Genomic DNA, 19,232 nt, shown 5'->3' on the forward strand with positions numbered 1-19,232 from the left:
TGTGAATTGATTATCAGCAAAATATTTCTATACTTGTGTAAAAATGTAGTCAGTCTACTGATTGCCCTGGCTTTGCAGTTACCTCCTGGCCTTGAAGTGTTACAATACAATGAGAAGATGTTGAATGCCAGTATAGGTAATTGAAGCACAGGACTACAGCCCATAAAACCCAAGGCAAATTTTTCTTGCAACGTTTCAAGCTACATCTATTATATACAGGTAAAGACTGCTGCTTCGGATATCAGTGCTTAATAAGAACTCATTTAAATTGATACAAGCAATAATCTAGACATACTGTACTGAATTAATCCACTTTCCAACAAGGTTCCTAAAAGCAATAGTGGGTGTAGGGAAAGTGGATTTGTTCATCATTGGTATTGTATCAGCATTCTGTATACTTACCACAAGCTTTGAAACACTGAATATATATATATATATATATATATATATATATATATATATATATATATATATATATATAACCTATCTATTTATTTATCTATCTATCTATTATATAATTTTTTCACAGAAAACTTTTGTTAGGTGACAATGACTAAAATCCAAAAAGCCTACTGGGAAAGCAATAGACTGTATGTTAGTAACTCTACAAAAGTTACTTTGCTACAATTACAATGAAACAATCATATTCAAGGTTTTCATCAGGAACAAATGATGGTTAAAAAAGATTTTAAAAAATTCATAAGAAAGCACACTGTAAACCGCTGGGGATTAACAATACCCAACGCAGCTTCGTGCAGCCTGCAAAATACACTGAACAGCAGCTTCTCCTGCAGCAAGAGAAATAAAACAGTGTATTTATTTTGCTTGTATATGATCTTCCTTCTCTCTCTCTCTCTCTCTCTCTCTCTCTCTCTCTCTCTCTCTCTCTCTCTCTCTCTCTCTCTCTCTCTCTCTCTCTCTCTCTCTCTCTCTCTCTCTCTCTCTCTCTCTCTCTCTCTCTCTCTCTCTCTCACTCTCCTCTCTCTCTCTCTCTCTCTCTCTCTCTCTCTCATCTGATTAAGTTAAAGATTTGAGGTTGTTAGCACCAGGTTCTTTCATTTGGGCCAGAGGATAAGGTCTTGACCAAGTACAACACAAACACACAATAAAAATGCCAAGGATGTAAAATAGTCAAATTTATTTAAAACACAATTTCATTTTAATTCTCATATTGCACAAACTAGTGCTATCTGTTAGTTACAGCGTTTCAGCCAAATACTTCAATTCGATACATTGTTTCAAGGGTTCAGTCGTGCTTTCTCAGGCATTACAATGTTACATAGTTTAATATAGCAGCAACTCATTTAGAGCAAGAATACATTGTTTAATTTCTCTCTCGTACATGTTAGTTTGTTTATCCTGTTTATTTTATTTATTTATTTATGCATATGACACACAATGTAAAAACGAATTAATTTTTTTGAAGAAGAAAATGGAGAATGCATCAAGGTTTCTGTATTTGAAGTCACCCTGCATAATATTAAAATCTAAACTGTTTTGCTTTGTTTGCTCGTTTTTCCTTACATGTTGTAAACTACCTAATTGTAAGATAGTGTGTTTGCTTGCCTTTGCACTGAATTGCATTGTATCTATTTTGTATCAAATATAGCCTATGTACATATATGAATATGTTAAATACATTTAAATACTTTTTTTTAATCATTGTAAGTAAGAAGAACAAAAAAATTGTGCAAAAAATAAATGTTGTTTTACTGTTGCAGCTATATATACGTGTTATTTTTATTTTTTAATCACATATAACTGTTACAGTTAGGGGCTACCAGCAATTCTAAACAGAGAGAGAGAGAGAGACTTTTAAGATCCTTTATTTAACATTCCAAATAAAATCCATTAAAACTCAATAAAGGTAAAACATAACAAAATTAAGAATTAGCAATATTAAAAAATCCTAAAATACATCATGTTCTCCTTAAAAATAGATTTTATCAAAATAAAAGGATCATAAAAAATCAATTAAAAAAACCACAGTGTTTTCTTTCTGTTAAAAACAGATTAAAGCCAAAATTAATAAAAACACTGTAAAACAATAAAAAATAAAATTAAAACTAGAACAAAAACTGGAGCTCCCCCTCCTCACTCACAGCACACAAGGCGTCTCCCACACACCACCTCTCCTGGAAGTCCTCCGGGTTATTATTTAGTTTAAAAAATTCAAAATCCACTCTTATCCGGCTGACCACCAAAACCCTGAACTGCAACACAACATCAGTCAGCCCGGCGCCAGAGATACTGTTCTTTCTGGATTTTAAAATGGCCAATTTTGCCTGACCCATTATAAAATTAATTAAAACACACCTGTTTCTCTTTTTAAAACTGTAGGGAACCCCAAAGATAAAAAGCTCTTTTGTGAACTCCTCGCCTAGGCCCTGCAGGAGCTCCTGTAGGAGATGGAAGAGTGGTCCTAGCCTGACACACTCACTATACATGTGAAACACTGTTTCCTCTGCAGAGCAGAAACAGCACTCTGAGCTAATGCTAGCATCAACTCTATGGAGAAACCTGCCGGTGGACACAATACAGTGCAGGATCCTCCACTGCAGGTCCCCCGCTCTCTTGGTGAGGGGCAGTTTATACAGAACCCTCCATACTGGCCTGCACCCCTCCTTTACCTCCAGACATGCCCTCCACCTTGAATCCACCAACCCCCTCAACTGGTGGGAATGTGATGCCTTCACACAAATTTGGTAGATCTTCTTACTCTCTGCTGTATGAAGAGTTAGATCTTTAACTGTGTCTAGGTTTAATAACATTCCCTCGTTTCCTACACCCTCCTCTCCTTCACCTACTGCTGGACACACTAGCAGCCCTGGAAAGATGAAGTCTTGTCTCTGCCCTGTGCCGCTGGACATCTCCTCTCTCACAGCCTCCCTGAGCTTGGGGGAAAGACAACTTCTCAGTTCACTGACCATTTTCTCTGCCAGTCTCTCAGAGTGCCAGCCCAGCCGCCCAGCCAGCTGTGTAGCAGTCAGCCAGCAGGAGAGCTCAAAGTTGATAAGATGTCTCAGCCTGGTCACTCCTGCCCTCACAAAGCTGGCACAGAGCGTCATTGACTGAAAGAAACGTACAGGGAAGAGCGGATTGAAAAATAGGGGCTCCTCCAACAGGACCCTGCCTGTCAGGGACCCCTCATCTCTCGCCACCCTCACTGCCCTCCAGGCATCTAAAGCACTCAAGTAAAAAGAAGAGAGACCTACTTTAGCTAGTCTGGCACTCTCAATTAAAAACAGGTGTTTGTCTATCCCCAGCCCCCCTACTCTGCTGAGGAAAAAACAAGCTAGCCTCTTCCAATGAGCCTCCTCCCCAGCGTACAGGAGCCTCTGAACCGCCTGCAGTCTGAAGGCTGCCACCCTGCTGGCAATGCAGACCAACCCCTGCCCCCCTTCATCAGTGGGGAGATACAGGACCGCTGGCCTCAGCCAATGTCTCCCGCTCCAGAAAAACTCCAGCAGTATTCTTTGGATCTCCTGCACCATGCCCCGGGGAGGGTCCAGACACACCAGCCTGTGCCACAGCATGGAGGCCACCAGATTATTAATCACCAGGACCCTTCCCCTAAAGGACAGCTGGGCCAGCAGTCCCCTCCATCTCTGCAGCCGCCCCCTCACCCTGTCCACTAGGCCCTCCCAATTTTTCTGCATGTATATCTCCACTCCAAAAAACACCCCCAGCACTTTTATACCTGTCCTGTCCCATCTCAGCGCCTCAGGCAGGACAGGGGGGGTGCAATCATGCCAACTGCCTGACAGGAAGGTGTCACACTTTGCCCAGTTAACTCTTGCTGTAGAGGCTCCTTGGAATGTGTGCAGGCTCTGCTGTAGTGCCTTGATGTCTCCGTCACTGCACACAAACACGTTCACATCGTCTGCATAAGCGGACACCTTCACTGCGACAGAGGAGGGTGAGGAGGGCACTGCCCAGCCAACCAGCCGGCCCCTCAGCAGGTGCAGCAGGGGCTCTATGGCCAGTGAATAAAGCATTCCAGACAGGGAGCAGCCCTGCCTAATACCCCTGCACACTGGGAAGGGCTGACTCAGCCCATTGTTAATCTTTAAAATGCTAAAAACATTCCAATATAAAAGCTGGATATAAGAAATAAAAACAGGGCCAAACCCGAAGGCTTCCAGGGTTTTAAAAAGGTATGTGTGGTCGACCCTGTCAAACGCTTTCTCCTGATCTAAAGAAACCAGCCCAACATTCAAATCACATGTCTTAGCCATTGATAAAAAGTCTCGAATTAAAAACAAATTATCAAAAATGGAACGTCCCGGTATGCAGTAAGTTTGGTCCGTGTGTATTACAGCTCCTATACACATTTTTAGTCTATTGGCCAGACATTTTGAAATAATTTTAAAATCAGAACATAAAAGCGAAACAGGTCTCCAGTTTTTGAGTAAACACAGGTCTCCTTTCTTGGGCAGTAGTGTGATTACTGCCCGCCTGCAGCTGAGGGGCAGTTCTTTATCTCGGAGGCTCTCTCCCAGCACCTGCAAAAAGTCCTCACCAATCACAGTCCAGAAACTTTTAAAAAATTCAGTGGGCAGTCCATCAATGCCAGGAGCTTTTCCATTTGAAAGCTGTGTAACAGCAGTGGTCAGCTCCTGGTATGTTAGTGGCTTGTCTAATTGGTTCTGTTCTTCCTCGCTCAGGGTGGGCAAATCCTGGAGCAGCAGGTCTGTATCCTTCTGCTCACAAGGCTCTTTGCTGTATAGTTCAGAATAGAATTTTACTGCCTCCCTGCTGATCTCCTCCCGGCTGTACAGCTCCCTGCCGCAAGGCGTCCGGACGCAGTGCATCTTCCGGCTGTCTGCTCTCCTCCTCTCCAAGCCAAAAAAGAAACTGGAGGGGGTGTCCATGTCTTTAAGCCCCATGAAGCGAGAGCGCACCAGCGCCCCCTTCACTCTTTCCTTCAGCAGGCTGCCCAGCATGTGTTTCTGCTCCCTCAGCGTTTGCAGGGTCTGCTCCTGGTGATCTGTGTCCAGGCTGCTCTCTAACTGGAGAATTTTCAACTCCAGCTCTCTCACTGCTGCGTTCAGTGACCCGGTTGAATTGAGTGTGTACTGCTGGCAAAAGATTTTAATCTGCGTTTTGCCAATGTCCCACCACTGCCTAATATTTTTATAATTTGTTTTTTCTTTTTTCCAAATGTTCCAAAAATCATTAAATTGTTTTACAAAAAGTGTGTCCTGTAATAGCTTTAAATTAAAATGCCAGTAGGAGGTGCTGTGAGAGTCAGTGGTGAGTATTACTGTAACTAACAGGCAGTGGTGGTCAGAGAGGCTACTGGGGATGATATTGGCTTTAATGAATTTATTCAAATGAGTGTGTGTTGTGTAGAAGCGGTCTAACCTGGCTCTATATATTTGTTGTGCGCGACAATGAGACCAGGTGTACTGTCTTGCATTGGGGTGCAGACACCTCCAGACATCAACCAGGCCACTGAACTGAAAAACTGCAGCTAATTCACTTGAGGATTGGGGATTGGGTTCCTCATTATTTCTATCCATTGTAAAATCAATAGTGCAGTTAAAATCTCCTCCCACCACCACCACATCATCATTATCAATATTTAAAAGAGCTTGCTTTAATTTATTAAAAATTAAAATGCGTTCCCTTCCTTTATTTGGTGCATAAATATTAATAAAAACAAATACAGTACCACCCAACCTTGCTCTCACTTTTAATAACCTCCCCTTTTCAATTTCTTCAATTTCTAAAATTGTTGCTCCTAGGCTGGGCTTAAATAAAATTGCCACTCCTGCACTGGTGCTTGAGCCGTGGCTCAGCACACACGGCCCCCTCCACTCTGCCAGCCACGCCGCCTCATTCTCCCTGTCTGAGTGCGTCTCCTGCAGCAGAGTGACCCCCGCCCGCTTCTGCTCTAAAAACTCACACAGCTGCGCTCTTTTAAAAGACTGTCTGCAGCCATTCACGTTAAAAGAAATAAAAACGCACTTTTCCATAGCGGCTAAAAAAAATAAAACTGACAGAGTAAAACAAGCAACAATAAAAAAATTCTTAAAAGAAGTATCCATTTTTAAAATTATTGTTTGGCAACATTAGCGATCTTTTTCTTAATTATTTGAACATATTTTTTAAGACGGTACCTTTTTTGCTGGTCGAACTCCTCTAATGTTGCCTTTCGTGTGACGATGTGTGCTGAGTGGAGGAATAATCGCAGATCTGGGAAGAAGTTTTCAATTTCAACCCCCCTTTTCCCTTTTGTACTCTCCATAAACTGTTTAAATTCATCTAGGGTATAGATTTTTTTCCCCCTGTTAACGGGTTGGCTATCGGGGATGTCAGAGATAAGCGAGGAGTCAGAGAGCTCCCCCTCCATTTCCTCTGCTCCGTCCTCGCTGTCTGCTCCGCCGTCCACGGCTGCCAGCTCCCCCGCGCCGCTCTCCTCTCCTCCTCCCAGCACAGCCACAGCCGTCACCGCTGCCTCTGCCTCCGCTTGCTGGGGTTCAGAGAGAGAAGAGCGCTGCACCGCGCCGGGTTGTAAGCCCGTCGCCGTGCTGCTCCCCTCTCCCTCCATATCAGGAGGGACAGACCCCCCTGCCTGAGACTGCAGGCTCCCCTCCAGCACAGGCTCGGGGCTCTGCTCCGTCCCCCGCTCACTGTTAGGCAGATCTGCAACTTCTTTGTTTTTTTGTTTTTTAAGTCTTTTTTTAGCTACCATCACAAAACCCTCATCATTTTCGGTAGTTTTATTTTGTGCCGGACCGTGGCTGAGTCTCTTCAGCCTCGGCTGTGGTGTGGGCGGCTTCATCCCGATCGGCGGCTCTCTGGTCTCTGCAGACTCCGGCTGGCGCTGCGATGGGGGAGCAGCCTCATCCTCCCGCTCACCCCCAACATCCCCAGCCTCCTCCCTGCCATCAGTACCCTGCTCCTGCCTTTCCTCATTTTTGTTTTTTCTCGGGCAGGCTCTCCTCTGGTGTCCCTGTTCCCCACAGTTAAAACACCGCATTGTATCCGAGCTGACAAACACTACGCAGCCCGTCCCTTCCACACTGAAGCTCCAAGCAACATCAATCACATCCCCCGGGTTATTCAGCAGCAAAAACGCCTGTCTCCGAAAAGACAGGACGTGCTTAACACTTGTATTTCTGCACCCTAATGGTATATTTTTAATTGGGGACACCAGTTTGCCATATCGGGCAAGTTCATTTGCCAAGGTCTCGTTTTTTAAAAACGGCGGCACATTAGACATGATTACCTTGGTAACAGGGGTTACTAAGGGGGATACTTGAATAAAATCTCCTTTCACTGAAAAACCTTCCTCCACTAGCTGATTGACCAGCGATACCTCTTTTAAAAACACGACAAACCTTTTATTCATCCGGGATGCCGATATTATATTGTCACACCCGACCACCTCTCCCACTGCCAGCAGGCACTCCTCCACCGACACGCCGGCATCGGGCAAGCAGCTGACCCCGTGTCGGCGGCTGAGAGCCCCCAGCCCTCCAGAGTGAGATCCCATAACGGGACCTACACACACACACACACACACACTACTCTATACACGGGAAAGTACAAACAAAGCAACGAAACAAAGATATATAAACGAACTAAACAATTAACAATTAAATATATAAATTTGCAAAAAATATAGTAGCGAAAACACTCTCCTACCGCACCAGCGTTCAAACGCTACCGCCTCTCCGCAAGCTCCTCCCACAATCCCACAATCCTCAGCGCGAGAGAGAGAGAGAGAGAGAGAGAGAGAGAGAGAGAGAGAGAGAGAGAGAGAGAGAGAGAGAGAGAGAGAGAGAGAGAGAGAGAGAGAGAGAGAGAGAGGATCATATACAAACAAAATAAATACACTGTTTTATTACCTGGAATGAGCAGTTAAAGGTCGGTTCGGTGGGTTTTCTCAATAGTGTTATGAGGTCCTCAATTAGTTGTATTGTGTGTATCATTTTCATACTCTGTGCAGCTTCGGAACCTCGTGTTCCGGGAGGTTTTTGGTGATAAAAAGAGGGTTCTGGCCCGGCTTTTACCCCATCCCTCCTACATAGGACTTTTTATCTCCTAGCTAGGACTTTTTTTCTCCTAGCTAGGAGATTTTTTTTTCATTTTTTTTTTTCCTTGGCACTAGGACGCTTCCGTAGAAACCACCTTGTGCTCAACTAAGTAATGGAACAATTGCTTGTCGAAATGTATTTTATTTTATCCTTAAATTCTACAAGAATGCAACCACATCTGTCATCTAAGCATCTGATATGCCATCAGTACGGTTAACCAGGTTACGTTTCATTGGTGCAAATTAAGTGGTACGAAATTACCCTATCGGTCTTCAGTTTTTGACTGAGATTTCGGTAACTAACAAATCATACACACCTATAAAATGATTTTTAAAGTAGCGTGTGCCACATTATTGTTGAATCCTGCATTGTATTATCTTAGAAATTATAAGGTTACAACCACAACCGAGCTGTTTTGAAAATGAAAGCTAATTAGTTTAAAGTTTCATGTGTGTAAGTTACAGTTTGACGGTGCAATATATATATATATATATATATATATATATATATATATATATATATATATATATATATATAAATTATTATTTTTTATTTTTTAAAGAAAACCTTTGCTAGATGACAATGACTAAAATCCAAAAGGCCTACTGGGAAAGCAATAGACTGTATGTTAGAAACTCTACAAAAAAGTAACTAACCTACAATTTCAATGAAACAATAATGTTCAGGGTTTTCGTCAGGAACAAATGATGGTTAAAAAAAGATTTTTAAAAATTCATAAGAAAGCACATTGTAAACTGCTGGGGATTAACAATACCCAACGCAGCTTCGTGCAGCCTGCAAAATACACTGAACAGCAGCTTCTCCTGCAGCAAGAGAACAAAACATCTGTAGTAAGCGAACACGCCGTTATAAATACTCCCCAGATAAAGTTAAAAAGCACACGTTTCACTAGTTAAACAGGAGAAGTACGCAAGGTAGTGATAACACTATGTAACACAATTTTTGTTCCTGGGTAGTAAGTGTTATTTCCTAAATGCTTATGCCTCAAAAGTATAGAAAATGGCTATTATTCCCCACAAACTTTGCTTTTGTGACCAGGACAGTGATATTTTGAAATTTACCTATTTCCAATGAGAAAACGGGCGAATTTGTGTCTTTTCGTTCACATAAAGTCAGAAAAAAACAACACATGAATCCAAATTAACATGTATTTATACTAAAGTAATACAAAAATGACTACAAAAGATTTAGAAGTGAGTAGTTTTTCGAGATTTACAATTATACTGTAAATCACTTTCACGAATCAGCCCCCACATGTAGTCTCCCATCATGTTCTCGTTATACTGTCCTTGGTAGCGGCATTCAAAGTCCAGTATATCCTGGTGGAAGCGCTCGCCTTGCTCCTCCGAGTACGCTCCCATGTTCTCCTTGAATTTATCAAGATGAGCATCAAGGATATGGACTTTGAGGGACATCCTACTGCCCATTGTGCCGTAGTTCTTCACCAGAGTCTCAACCAGCTCCACATAGTTTTCGGCCTTGTGATTGCCCAGGAAGCCCCGAACCACTGCGACAAAGCTGTTCCAAGCCGCTTTCTCCTTACTAGTGAGCTTCTTGGGGAATTCATTGCACTCCAGGATCTTCTTTATCTGTTGTCCGACGAAGACACCGGCTTTGCCCTTTGCCTCAGACAGCTTAGAGAAGAAGTCTTGAAGGTACTTGAAGGCTGCCGACTCCTTATCTAGAGCTCTGACAAATTGTTTCATAAGGCCCAATTTGATGTGCAGTGGTGGCATCAGCACCTTCCGGGGGCCCACCAGTGGCTCCCACTTGACATTGTTCCTCCCCACAGAGAACTCAGTCCGCTGTGGCCAGTCCCGCCTGTGGTAGTGCGCCTTGGTGTCCCTGCTGTCCCAAAGGCAAAGATAGCAGGGAAACTTGGTAAAACCGCCTTGGAGACCCATCAGGAATGCCACCATTTTGAAGTCTCAAAATGCGTCTGCCGGATGCTTGCAGCCTCTTGATGCCATCTCAGAAAAATGCAGATATGTATCCACTTAGGCAGCTGGAACTAAACTGAACTGGTGGGCTTAAGGCCCCTGTATTTATACTACTATTTATATTACTGGAAAGTTCTAGAAAGTTCTAGAAGTTACTCCAAGTTTACTCAGCACTGAATCTATCTGGAATGTTCTGGAAAATAGGTAAATTTCAAAATATCACTGTCATGGTCACAAAAGCAAAGTTTGTTGGGAATAATAGCCATTTTCTATACTTTTGAGGCATAAGCAATTAGGAAATAACACTTACTACCCAGGAACAAAAAAAATTGTTACACGGTGTAATCTATTCTAAAAGGAAAACAGATAGATAAATTAATGCAACTCAAGATTGTATTTTGTCTTATTCGTACTGATAAAACAAAAAAGCCGCCATTTGGATCACGGTAACATGATAGCTAGCTATTTGCTCCTGTTTTTTTTTTTTTTTTTTTGGTTTTTTTTCCTAGTCAGAATTTTGATAAACTAATAATTATCTACCTATTATGTGTTCATTTTTAGCGTGGTTGAAACCAGGGTTTAAAATATAACAAAACCTGAGCCAACGTTCTCAATGACAGACTAAATTAGCATTTTATAGACACTAAATAAACGTAATATCCTGTTAGGTCATTGCCTGATACCTTAAAACAAATCACAATGTTTTAACAGTTATTTAATTGTACTTTTGGTCTATAAAATAAACTTCATACCTTGAAATTGTATCCACGTTGTGATTTGTGACAGTATTTGTACTCCACTGTCCAATACGATTTGCACTGTGGGTCTCGCACGTATCTACATGGGGCAGTACAATCCTCAGTCATTGACAAATCAGGAAGCTCTGTTAGCAATGGTTTCCTGCTTTATGAAAGCTAATGTACGTGTTTAAAAAACTAATACTGGTAATTATGTATGTGTTCACTCAGAGTCGGTTATATAAACTGCAGCATAAGGTATCAGAAAAATGCTACTGCATAAAAAAATAGTAGCAAATTAAGAGTTTTGGGTAGCAAAATGCTAACAAATATATGTTATCTTCGAGCCTTGATATACTGTAATACAATGAGATTCTGTAAAAGGTCTGCGTTATACTCAGAAATACGGTAATCTACTGGCACACACACATGAGGCTATGTGGTCCAGTGGTTAAAGAAAAGGGCTTGTAACCAGGAGGTCCCCGGTTCAAATCCAACCTCAGCCACTGACTCATTGTGTGACCCTCAGCAAGTCACTTAACCTCCTTGTGCTTCGTCTTTCGGGTGAGACATAGTTTTAAGTGACTCTGCAGCTAATGCGTAGTTCACACACCCTAGTCTCTATAAGTCGCCTTGGATAAAGGCGTCTGCTAAATAAACAAATAATAATAATAAATAATAATGCAAAGCAATTAAGAAAGATTATTTTCTAAAAAGCATTCTAAAACTGAACATTCTTCTTTGCCATAAACAATGTGAACATTCTTAGAAGTAAACTCGCTGGGGAGATTTTTCGTCAATTAACATTTAGAAGATAAAAAAGATCTTGCAAATGACGACTAATTAACTTGAACATTTTAAACAGTCTGCATTCAAACAGGAAATGCCATGGTTGAATGAAATTGGGGAATTTACCCAACCTTCTAGACATCTCAATCCTCCTTTAAATTAAAATGAACTGTAATTTACAGACTTATATACAGTTACTATGTTCAGTAGCTACATTTCTCACTTGAAATAAATGACAGTTTTCATTTGAGCAATATTTTAGGTAAAAAAAAATTAGGCACTTAGATCTACTTTATTCGTGCAAGACAGTTAGCTGGGTAGACCTGGATATGTTAGCTAGGAATAAATACTTTAAACCGAGCACTAGTATTGAATGGAAATCAAGCTGCATTGAAACATAGTAACTCACTGTCTTTGATACATAAAGCATACAGTTGGGTCGGGAAGGAGGATTTTTATAGAGGAAGCCTGAATGGAATAGAAGGACCTCACAGCTCCTAACATTTATGTTGTAAAGAGCAAACTATCACACAAGCATGCACAACTGACCACAGATAAAACACTGCACTGCTTAAAAGAGTAATTTAAAATACTGCAAACATGGCTGAAAATAGTTGCTTGCGCATGCCTTTTGACTCGCAGGGCGGCATAACGGTGAGAAACAAGCGTAGGGAGAAGGGTGGGTGGCGCCTTGGCATCTCATTTTGTCTGAAGGACAGGAAACATATGCAAAAGTATTTAACCCAGTTCTAAGTTCTGCACCATTTTGGTAAAAAAAACAAAACAAAAACAAAAAAAACAGCTATGTTACAAAAATAACACAAAACAATAACAATAACTATAATTTAAATCCTGGGCTTTTTGCTTTTGAACAATCAACGTTTTGTTTTCTTTTAAGAAAACACTTGTGTAAACCTGAGCTAAATGCTTTGTGGTGATAAGGCCCTTGGTGATTTTTTATTTCACAGGGAAACTTTCAGCTCTCCCGTTTTAACGAGAAAAAGAACATAAATTCTGTAGAAATCGAAGGACCAACATCTTTATCAATGTTTTAATTGAATTGAAGATATCGAAAAGCCCTTATAGTCTAAACATTTGTCAAATAATTAACTTTTTTTTTATTTTGATTACATTTTTGTTGTACATATCGTTAGATTGGATGTTTAAAGAACAGAATATTATATATCACGGACTAAAAATAGGCCTACCTCTAAATTAATTTTTAATTAACAAGCAGCAAAGTACAAATAAGTAAAATAGATGCAGATGCCTGCTGTAAAACCCTTTACATACTGAAAAAGTCACAGGTTTACTTTTGCCATAGTGCGCCATTTCTCAAAATTATGAAAAAATGGTCTACCAAAAACTTGAACTAATGACTTATGCAAAGTGTAATTGGAGCTTAAAGAAATGCACCTCAAACGTTGGGGAACTAGAGGAAACTTGGATAGCACATAAGTGACTATCGGGAGGGGAAGCACTGATTCAGTTACATTCAAGTTGCCCTAGTATCAAATCTGACGGCTTAAAAGTGTAGGGACACTTAGACTGTTGTTGCTTTTCCAAGTTTCACAAATACCACACTGTACTTTCAAAGTAGAAACGGCAAATGTCAATATAAGGATTCCTATAGTATGTACTTTATGATACTACATTGATTATTATTATTATTATTATTAAACAGCCTTTTTAAACAAGGGGGGAAAAGTACAAAAGCCACCCCCTACTATTATTTTTCCAGATAGGCATCTAAAGAATTACGGTATAAGAGTTGCATGCATATACATACATACATACATACATACATACACACACACACATTATATATATATATATATATATATATATATATATATATATATATATATATATATATATATATATATAGAATAATGATACAGCAAGCCATTTTCTCTGTAAGCCATCTTAGTGGAAAGCTCTTGTACTCGCTTAAACAGACTGCTCAACACAGAAGTTTACATACCCTGGAGGGAGTCCGCTTTCCAAAGTGAGTGCAGATGTTTTTATCATCATGTGGCACAGGCGCTCCAAATGTTTTTCAACGCCTTAAATCTTGCATGCTGTGCACCAGACAAAGGGCCCCCATCTTCACCCTGCCTTTTAGCAAGGACCCACAACTATTTTCTTCCTGTTGGCACCCTTCAAGTGCTGTCGTGGTTGAAGCAACAGCAGCTGCGTCGATTGTACAGGAAAGTCAGCAATGTGGTCTTGTTTCTCTGAACTTCCTGCATTTGTGTGGACGGGGATTTCAGGAAGAGGCTGTGCTCAAGGGTCAGCCTGCCTCCCTCTCTCTCCAAGGCTTTCTCTTCAGCCTTTAACGCAAGCTTGCCTGGAAAATGTTTGTCTCCAGAGGTGGTTATTATTGGTAGCCAGGGTGGTGCTGATTGCCATGAGAAAAGACAGTTTACTTTCACAGTCCGAGAACACAAGACCAATCTGGCTTGTGACCTACTCAAACAGACTTGAGGCAAAGTTTTTTGTTTGTTTTTTAAACCTGCTAGTCAGCACTGAGGTTAGACTTTCTGTTGCAGCTGTGACTGGCCTGCACAGCCGTAAACCTCCCCACTGTTTCCTCCCCTCGCCCCCCCCCCCTTCTCTCTGAAACTAAATACCTGTAAAACCAGTTGGGCCGAGGAGTGTTGGTGTTATACGCGTTATACACATGGGAGAGGTCACACGCAAAAAACACTCTATCATAAGACGTATCCCCTCAACTCAACACCGCACGATCAGCATGACAGTAAACAAACACAATTTACCTTTGTATACCGGTAAGTTAGTGATGAGCAGATGTGTCCACACAAAGAGCTCATCGTATGGTTTTCACTAACTCTACTGTGCATAATTATATATATATATATATATATATATATATATATATATATATATATATATATATATAGTGTAAATATTGTGACTTTCTTCCTATGCATCAGGATATTAATTTGTTAGGTATGTTTGAAAAAATATTCAATGCTTTAGTGTAGACGGAAGACAGGATACAATGCCCATTTATTTCTTTAAATCAAACAGAACCAGCACACGCTAGTACATTTCAGGTGCACCCGAGTAATGACAATTTCAGTCTGTAATGAAGCTGCATAAGAATTTGGGTTCGGTCCTACCATTGCACCCTACATGTGATTAAATATAAAGATGTCATGATCCTTCGATTTGAGTGTTGGCTTTTTCATAAGTTGTTACCAGTGCCAACAAAAAAAAGATATTCAAATGAGGGTCAAATTTAATACAAAAGCCTTTTATTTATTTATTTTTTTTACATAATATTAAAATCAAAGCAGTTAAATTGTCAAAAAAACAAGTGTGTTTACTAATCAGTTTGCATCCATTCTATTTTTGCCAAGCACTTTCATTTGTGAACAGAAGTTGTTAGATTTACACAGTGTGAAGTATTTTAGTCTTTCACTGAAGCGCATCACACACACTGCAGTAACAGCTCCCATAGCCTCTGCTGTGCTGCAGCGAGTGTGTTCATTCATCAGTGACATCTTCATATCTGCTGCATCTGGGTAGAGTAGCAGTGCAAAATCAGTTATGACTGCCTTCTTCCTTAATATAAATTAAACAGAGATGAGTTAGTTTACACTTTACTTGTTTATGTCAACTTCAGTAGGCTTTGTGTCACTGTTACAAACATCAATTCCTTCCTGCTTAAAATGTGCACTGTATGTATTGGCATAGCAAGTAAAAAAAAAAAAAAAAAAAAAAAGAAGTTTGTACAATTTAAGGATGTATTCCACATGTGTTAATATAAGGTTCCTAAGGGACATTCACAAAAATATGAGGAACATCAACGGACAATTCTCTCCAAGATGAAAAGGTGAAACTGACATTTATTTATGTCAAATTTGTAATTTTTACAAACTTTCACAAGTAGATGTCATTGATTGTTCGAAACTTTAATCTGTAAAACACTGAAAACTATTTAAAATATGTATTTGAAAAAAGTAGTTTACTCAGATCTAGGCCTTTTTCAGCCTACCATCGTTAGTGCAGGCCTCTTGTTTCATGTCAGCTATTGCTCTGTTATCAACATTTTTATTTTGCTCAACACACATTTCTTTATCTTAGTTTTTCAAATTAAAACATATATTTTCTGTTTCATTCTCTTACTGACTCTCTGCAATGAATGCTTAAATAGTGTTTAATATGATATACAACCAAGTTATTGGCTCTTAAATGACACATATGTGCCTTCAGAAGTAACTCGGCTAGACTGAAAGAGACAAGGAGTTCACCTATTCATTAAACAAGGATGCTTTGATGTAGAGTAGAGCAGGTTCCATTCAGGATGACATCTTTATATGACGGAATAAAGCAAACAGCTGCATGAGCTCCCGTAGCGGTGTTTACATTTCATACCAAAGCCTGTTCATTTCCTTTAAATAAACATTTACATTCCCAAACCTAAGTAACTGAAATTAAACCCAGACTGAAGTGAAGTGAAAGCCACTCCTTAGTGATTAATTCTGGATGATCTGCAATTCATCTAAGGACCGATAGCCAGATGTTGGAGACTTGATTGAATGTCTGCAAAGACAACTTTGCTGAGCAAGTTAACCCTGCCCTTAATGTACTGTTGTGTACGATATGGTAAAAGTATGGAAAAGCAGCAGCAATGCAAACTCAACACACACACACACTATTATTATTATTATTATTTCTTAGCAGATGCCCTTATCCAGGGAGACTTCATTATTACAAAATATCAAAATACAAAGTATCACCTTACAATATATCACAGTGCAGAATATCACATTATAGTTAAGAGCAGTTAAGTATAATAAAATCAGTAGAACATAAGATCAACTTCAAATAAAGAGCAAAGCAAAGAACACAGTAAATAATTACATTTAAGAGCGAGTTCGACTAAGAGCAGTTAACTATAAAAAATATTTGCTTATACGAGTGAAGTCCATGAAGGAGTACATCCGTGGGTAGGTCATTTCACGGACTCTGGAGGCACGGAGGAGGTGTAGGGAGAACATAGTCTGGAGATAGGAAGGAGCAGAAAGGTCGAGAAAGCAATAGGCGAGTACAACAGTTTTGAATTGGATGCGAACAGCGATAGAGAGCCAGTGGAGGAAGTGGAGCAGCGGTGTAGCGTGGGAGAAACAAGGAAGGGAAAAGACAAGGCATTACACTCAGTCACAACAGGGTCGTCAAAACTAACACAGAACATTTTTGGTATAATTTAAAAAAAAAAATGTACCAATTCTGAATTCACGCTGTTAGTTAAAAAAAAAAAATGTGAATATTAATATGATATTGCAATAATGGCAAAGTAAAATGAGGTTGAAATACAAAAGGAATGTACAGTAGATTAATTCTTCTGAAAATGAATTACAGTACTGTAAATTCAGAAAATACTCCCTCCACCAACCTCCCCCCCCCCACCACTTGGATGAAGAGTAATGTAAAATGTATAAAATAATTTGGTACAGCCCATTTGTCCCTAAAAAGGTGATGAGCAAATGAATTGTGTCCAGATTAAGTATAGTTCTGTATAGGACTTTTTTTAGAATTATAATTTATGTAGAAGTGTGATTCAAAACCTAACCCTAACCCTTTCTCTACCAGGCTGTGTGGTCCAGTGGTTAAAGAAAAGGGCTTATAACCAGGAGATCCCCAGTTCAAATCCCACCTCAGCCACTGACTCATTGTGTGACCCTAAGCAAATCACTTAACCTCCTTGTGCTCTGTCTTTCGGGTGAGATGTAGTTGTAAGTGACTCTGCAGCCGATGCATAGTTCACACACCCTAGTCTCTGTAAGTCGCCTTGGATAAAGGCGTCTGCTAAATAAACAAATAATAATAACAAAGATCACTTTGCAAATTTAAAATGCTAAATAGTAAACATTTATAAAGCTGTCTCACATTACAGTAAAATTCACATTCATTTGGTATAAAATGAAAAACTCAAGTGAAATGACTAGCTGGACTCTGAGTTGAGCGACCTACCCCCAGCCCCTTTTCCTCCCCAACTGATGGGAGTGCAAAAGCCAATGCATTCCCTCCTGTGACCCCCAGCAAGAGCAGGATTGCTACTGCCAACTCATAACAATGTATTCCAGTGGAAAACAAAATCTCTAAAAGGGTTCTAAAAAAATTAACCATTCCCTATTTTACTATAGGCAGAACAAAAAAAAAACTTTAAAACTTTCCCATCTCTGTAAGATAAACAATTCAATGTTACTTCTTTTTTATATATAATTGAAACTCAATTTAAATCACCAAGAACACTGTGCAGTAAGTAGGATACAAGGAAGTACTGGTTTCGATTCCCAGTTTTGTGTGACTGCCTTTTTCAGGCTACGTTTCCATTCACAAAAAAACAGGAGAGAGAAAGATTCTTGTATGACCTTCCGGAATGTCAGAACCCAAAGACAGCAGTGTGTAACTGAGCATAAAGCTTGTTAGAGACACTCATATTGGGGTAAACACCAACAACTGCTTTGTAAAACCACCTCCCCCGAATCTTTGAACTCGAGGAGACGACTGCATTGATGAGAGGCAGGCAGGCAGGCTGCACCGGTCAGCAGCAACAGCTGTTTCTGGATCAACAGGAAAACCTCAGACTGTTAAACCAATTCCAACTGCTTGAAAAGAAGAAAATGCTCTCCATGAAGCTCTACTACTGCGTGTGATCAGAATGCTGTTAGCATGCCACACAAATGCAGCATGGTATTGAAGAAGCCATAATATATTACTTATTTTTATTTAACAGTAAATAAATTCAAATGTATCTAAAAACGGGCAGGAAATGTTCTAGGCTGCCGCTGCCTTCTCCAACAAGTCATGCACACAGACCATCTAATCCATCAAAACAGACTTAAAAAAACCACATTATTCTTTAAAGAACAACTAGCCCGGAGAACAGAGTCCGTCATGGTACAGGTCATAATGCGTAGATCATAACATTAACTAGTGCTAGGTAGGGCTTGGATGGTATACTTCTAGAAGAATCAAACAAATAAATGGTTACAAAATTAAAGGAAGAGAAAATGGAATCAGTTTCAGTTTCATTGCCAATGCATTTACCACATTTCTCTGCGATTGCCCATGCTTCGTTACACTTTGTAATGCTATTAGTAGTCCACAGCACTCCCTGTGTTGTTAATAAGGATGTTTTTGGCTCATGGCTGGATTGAAAAAACTGACATTTCTGGAGAACTTTCAGGATTTATATCAAATGATTTTTGGCGCCCACATTGGATTCACCATTTGGGATCAATGGGAGAAGTTACAATAGTTCATAAACATGAATTAAGAGGGCATTGGTATCTCAAAATATTAGAAATGTAATCTTTATTAGATAAGATTTCTGTGTTAAAAGGGAAATTCAGGCCTAATATTTATTTATAGCTCAGTACTTAAAACATGGCTACGCATCCTGGCTTTAACATTGACTCTGCAAGGGATAAACAGCATAGATAGATTATCCCATTGAAATTCAGTTTGAGATCAGTTAGGGTAGACAGAAGCTTGTTTTATTTAGAGACTGCATGAGCACACTGCTGCTTGGTGAGAGCTTAGTTGCAGTGATAATACAGTTAAACTGGAGTCAAACTCATCTGGTTTACTACACTTTGTCACAGAATGAGATTAAGGACATTTTAGTAGGTGTTATGTAGGACACATAGCATATTGGTGAT

The 19,232-nt window shown here is 39.9% G+C and overlaps 1 protein-coding gene across 1 annotated transcript in view; it reads right to left on the reverse strand.

Annotated features, from left to right (window-relative positions):
* Positions 1-14,099, reverse strand: part of LOC117422281 (ras and Rab interactor 3-like) — a 41,169-nt gene extending 27,070 nt beyond the window's left edge. The window contains exon 1 of the mRNA XM_034927853.2: positions 13,520-14,099. Within this exon, the coding sequence (XP_034783744.2) occupies positions 13,520-13,569 (50 nt within the window). The 5' untranslated portion in view covers positions 13,570-14,099. The remainder of the gene's footprint in view (positions 1-13,519) is intronic.
* Positions 14,100-19,232: the final 5,133 nt, after the last annotated feature.

This window comes from Acipenser ruthenus, chromosome 15, assembly GCF_902713425.1.
Source record: "Acipenser ruthenus chromosome 15, fAciRut3.2 maternal haplotype, whole genome shotgun sequence".
In the NCBI taxonomy this organism is placed as follows: Eukaryota; Metazoa; Chordata; class Actinopteri; order Acipenseriformes; family Acipenseridae; genus Acipenser; species Acipenser ruthenus.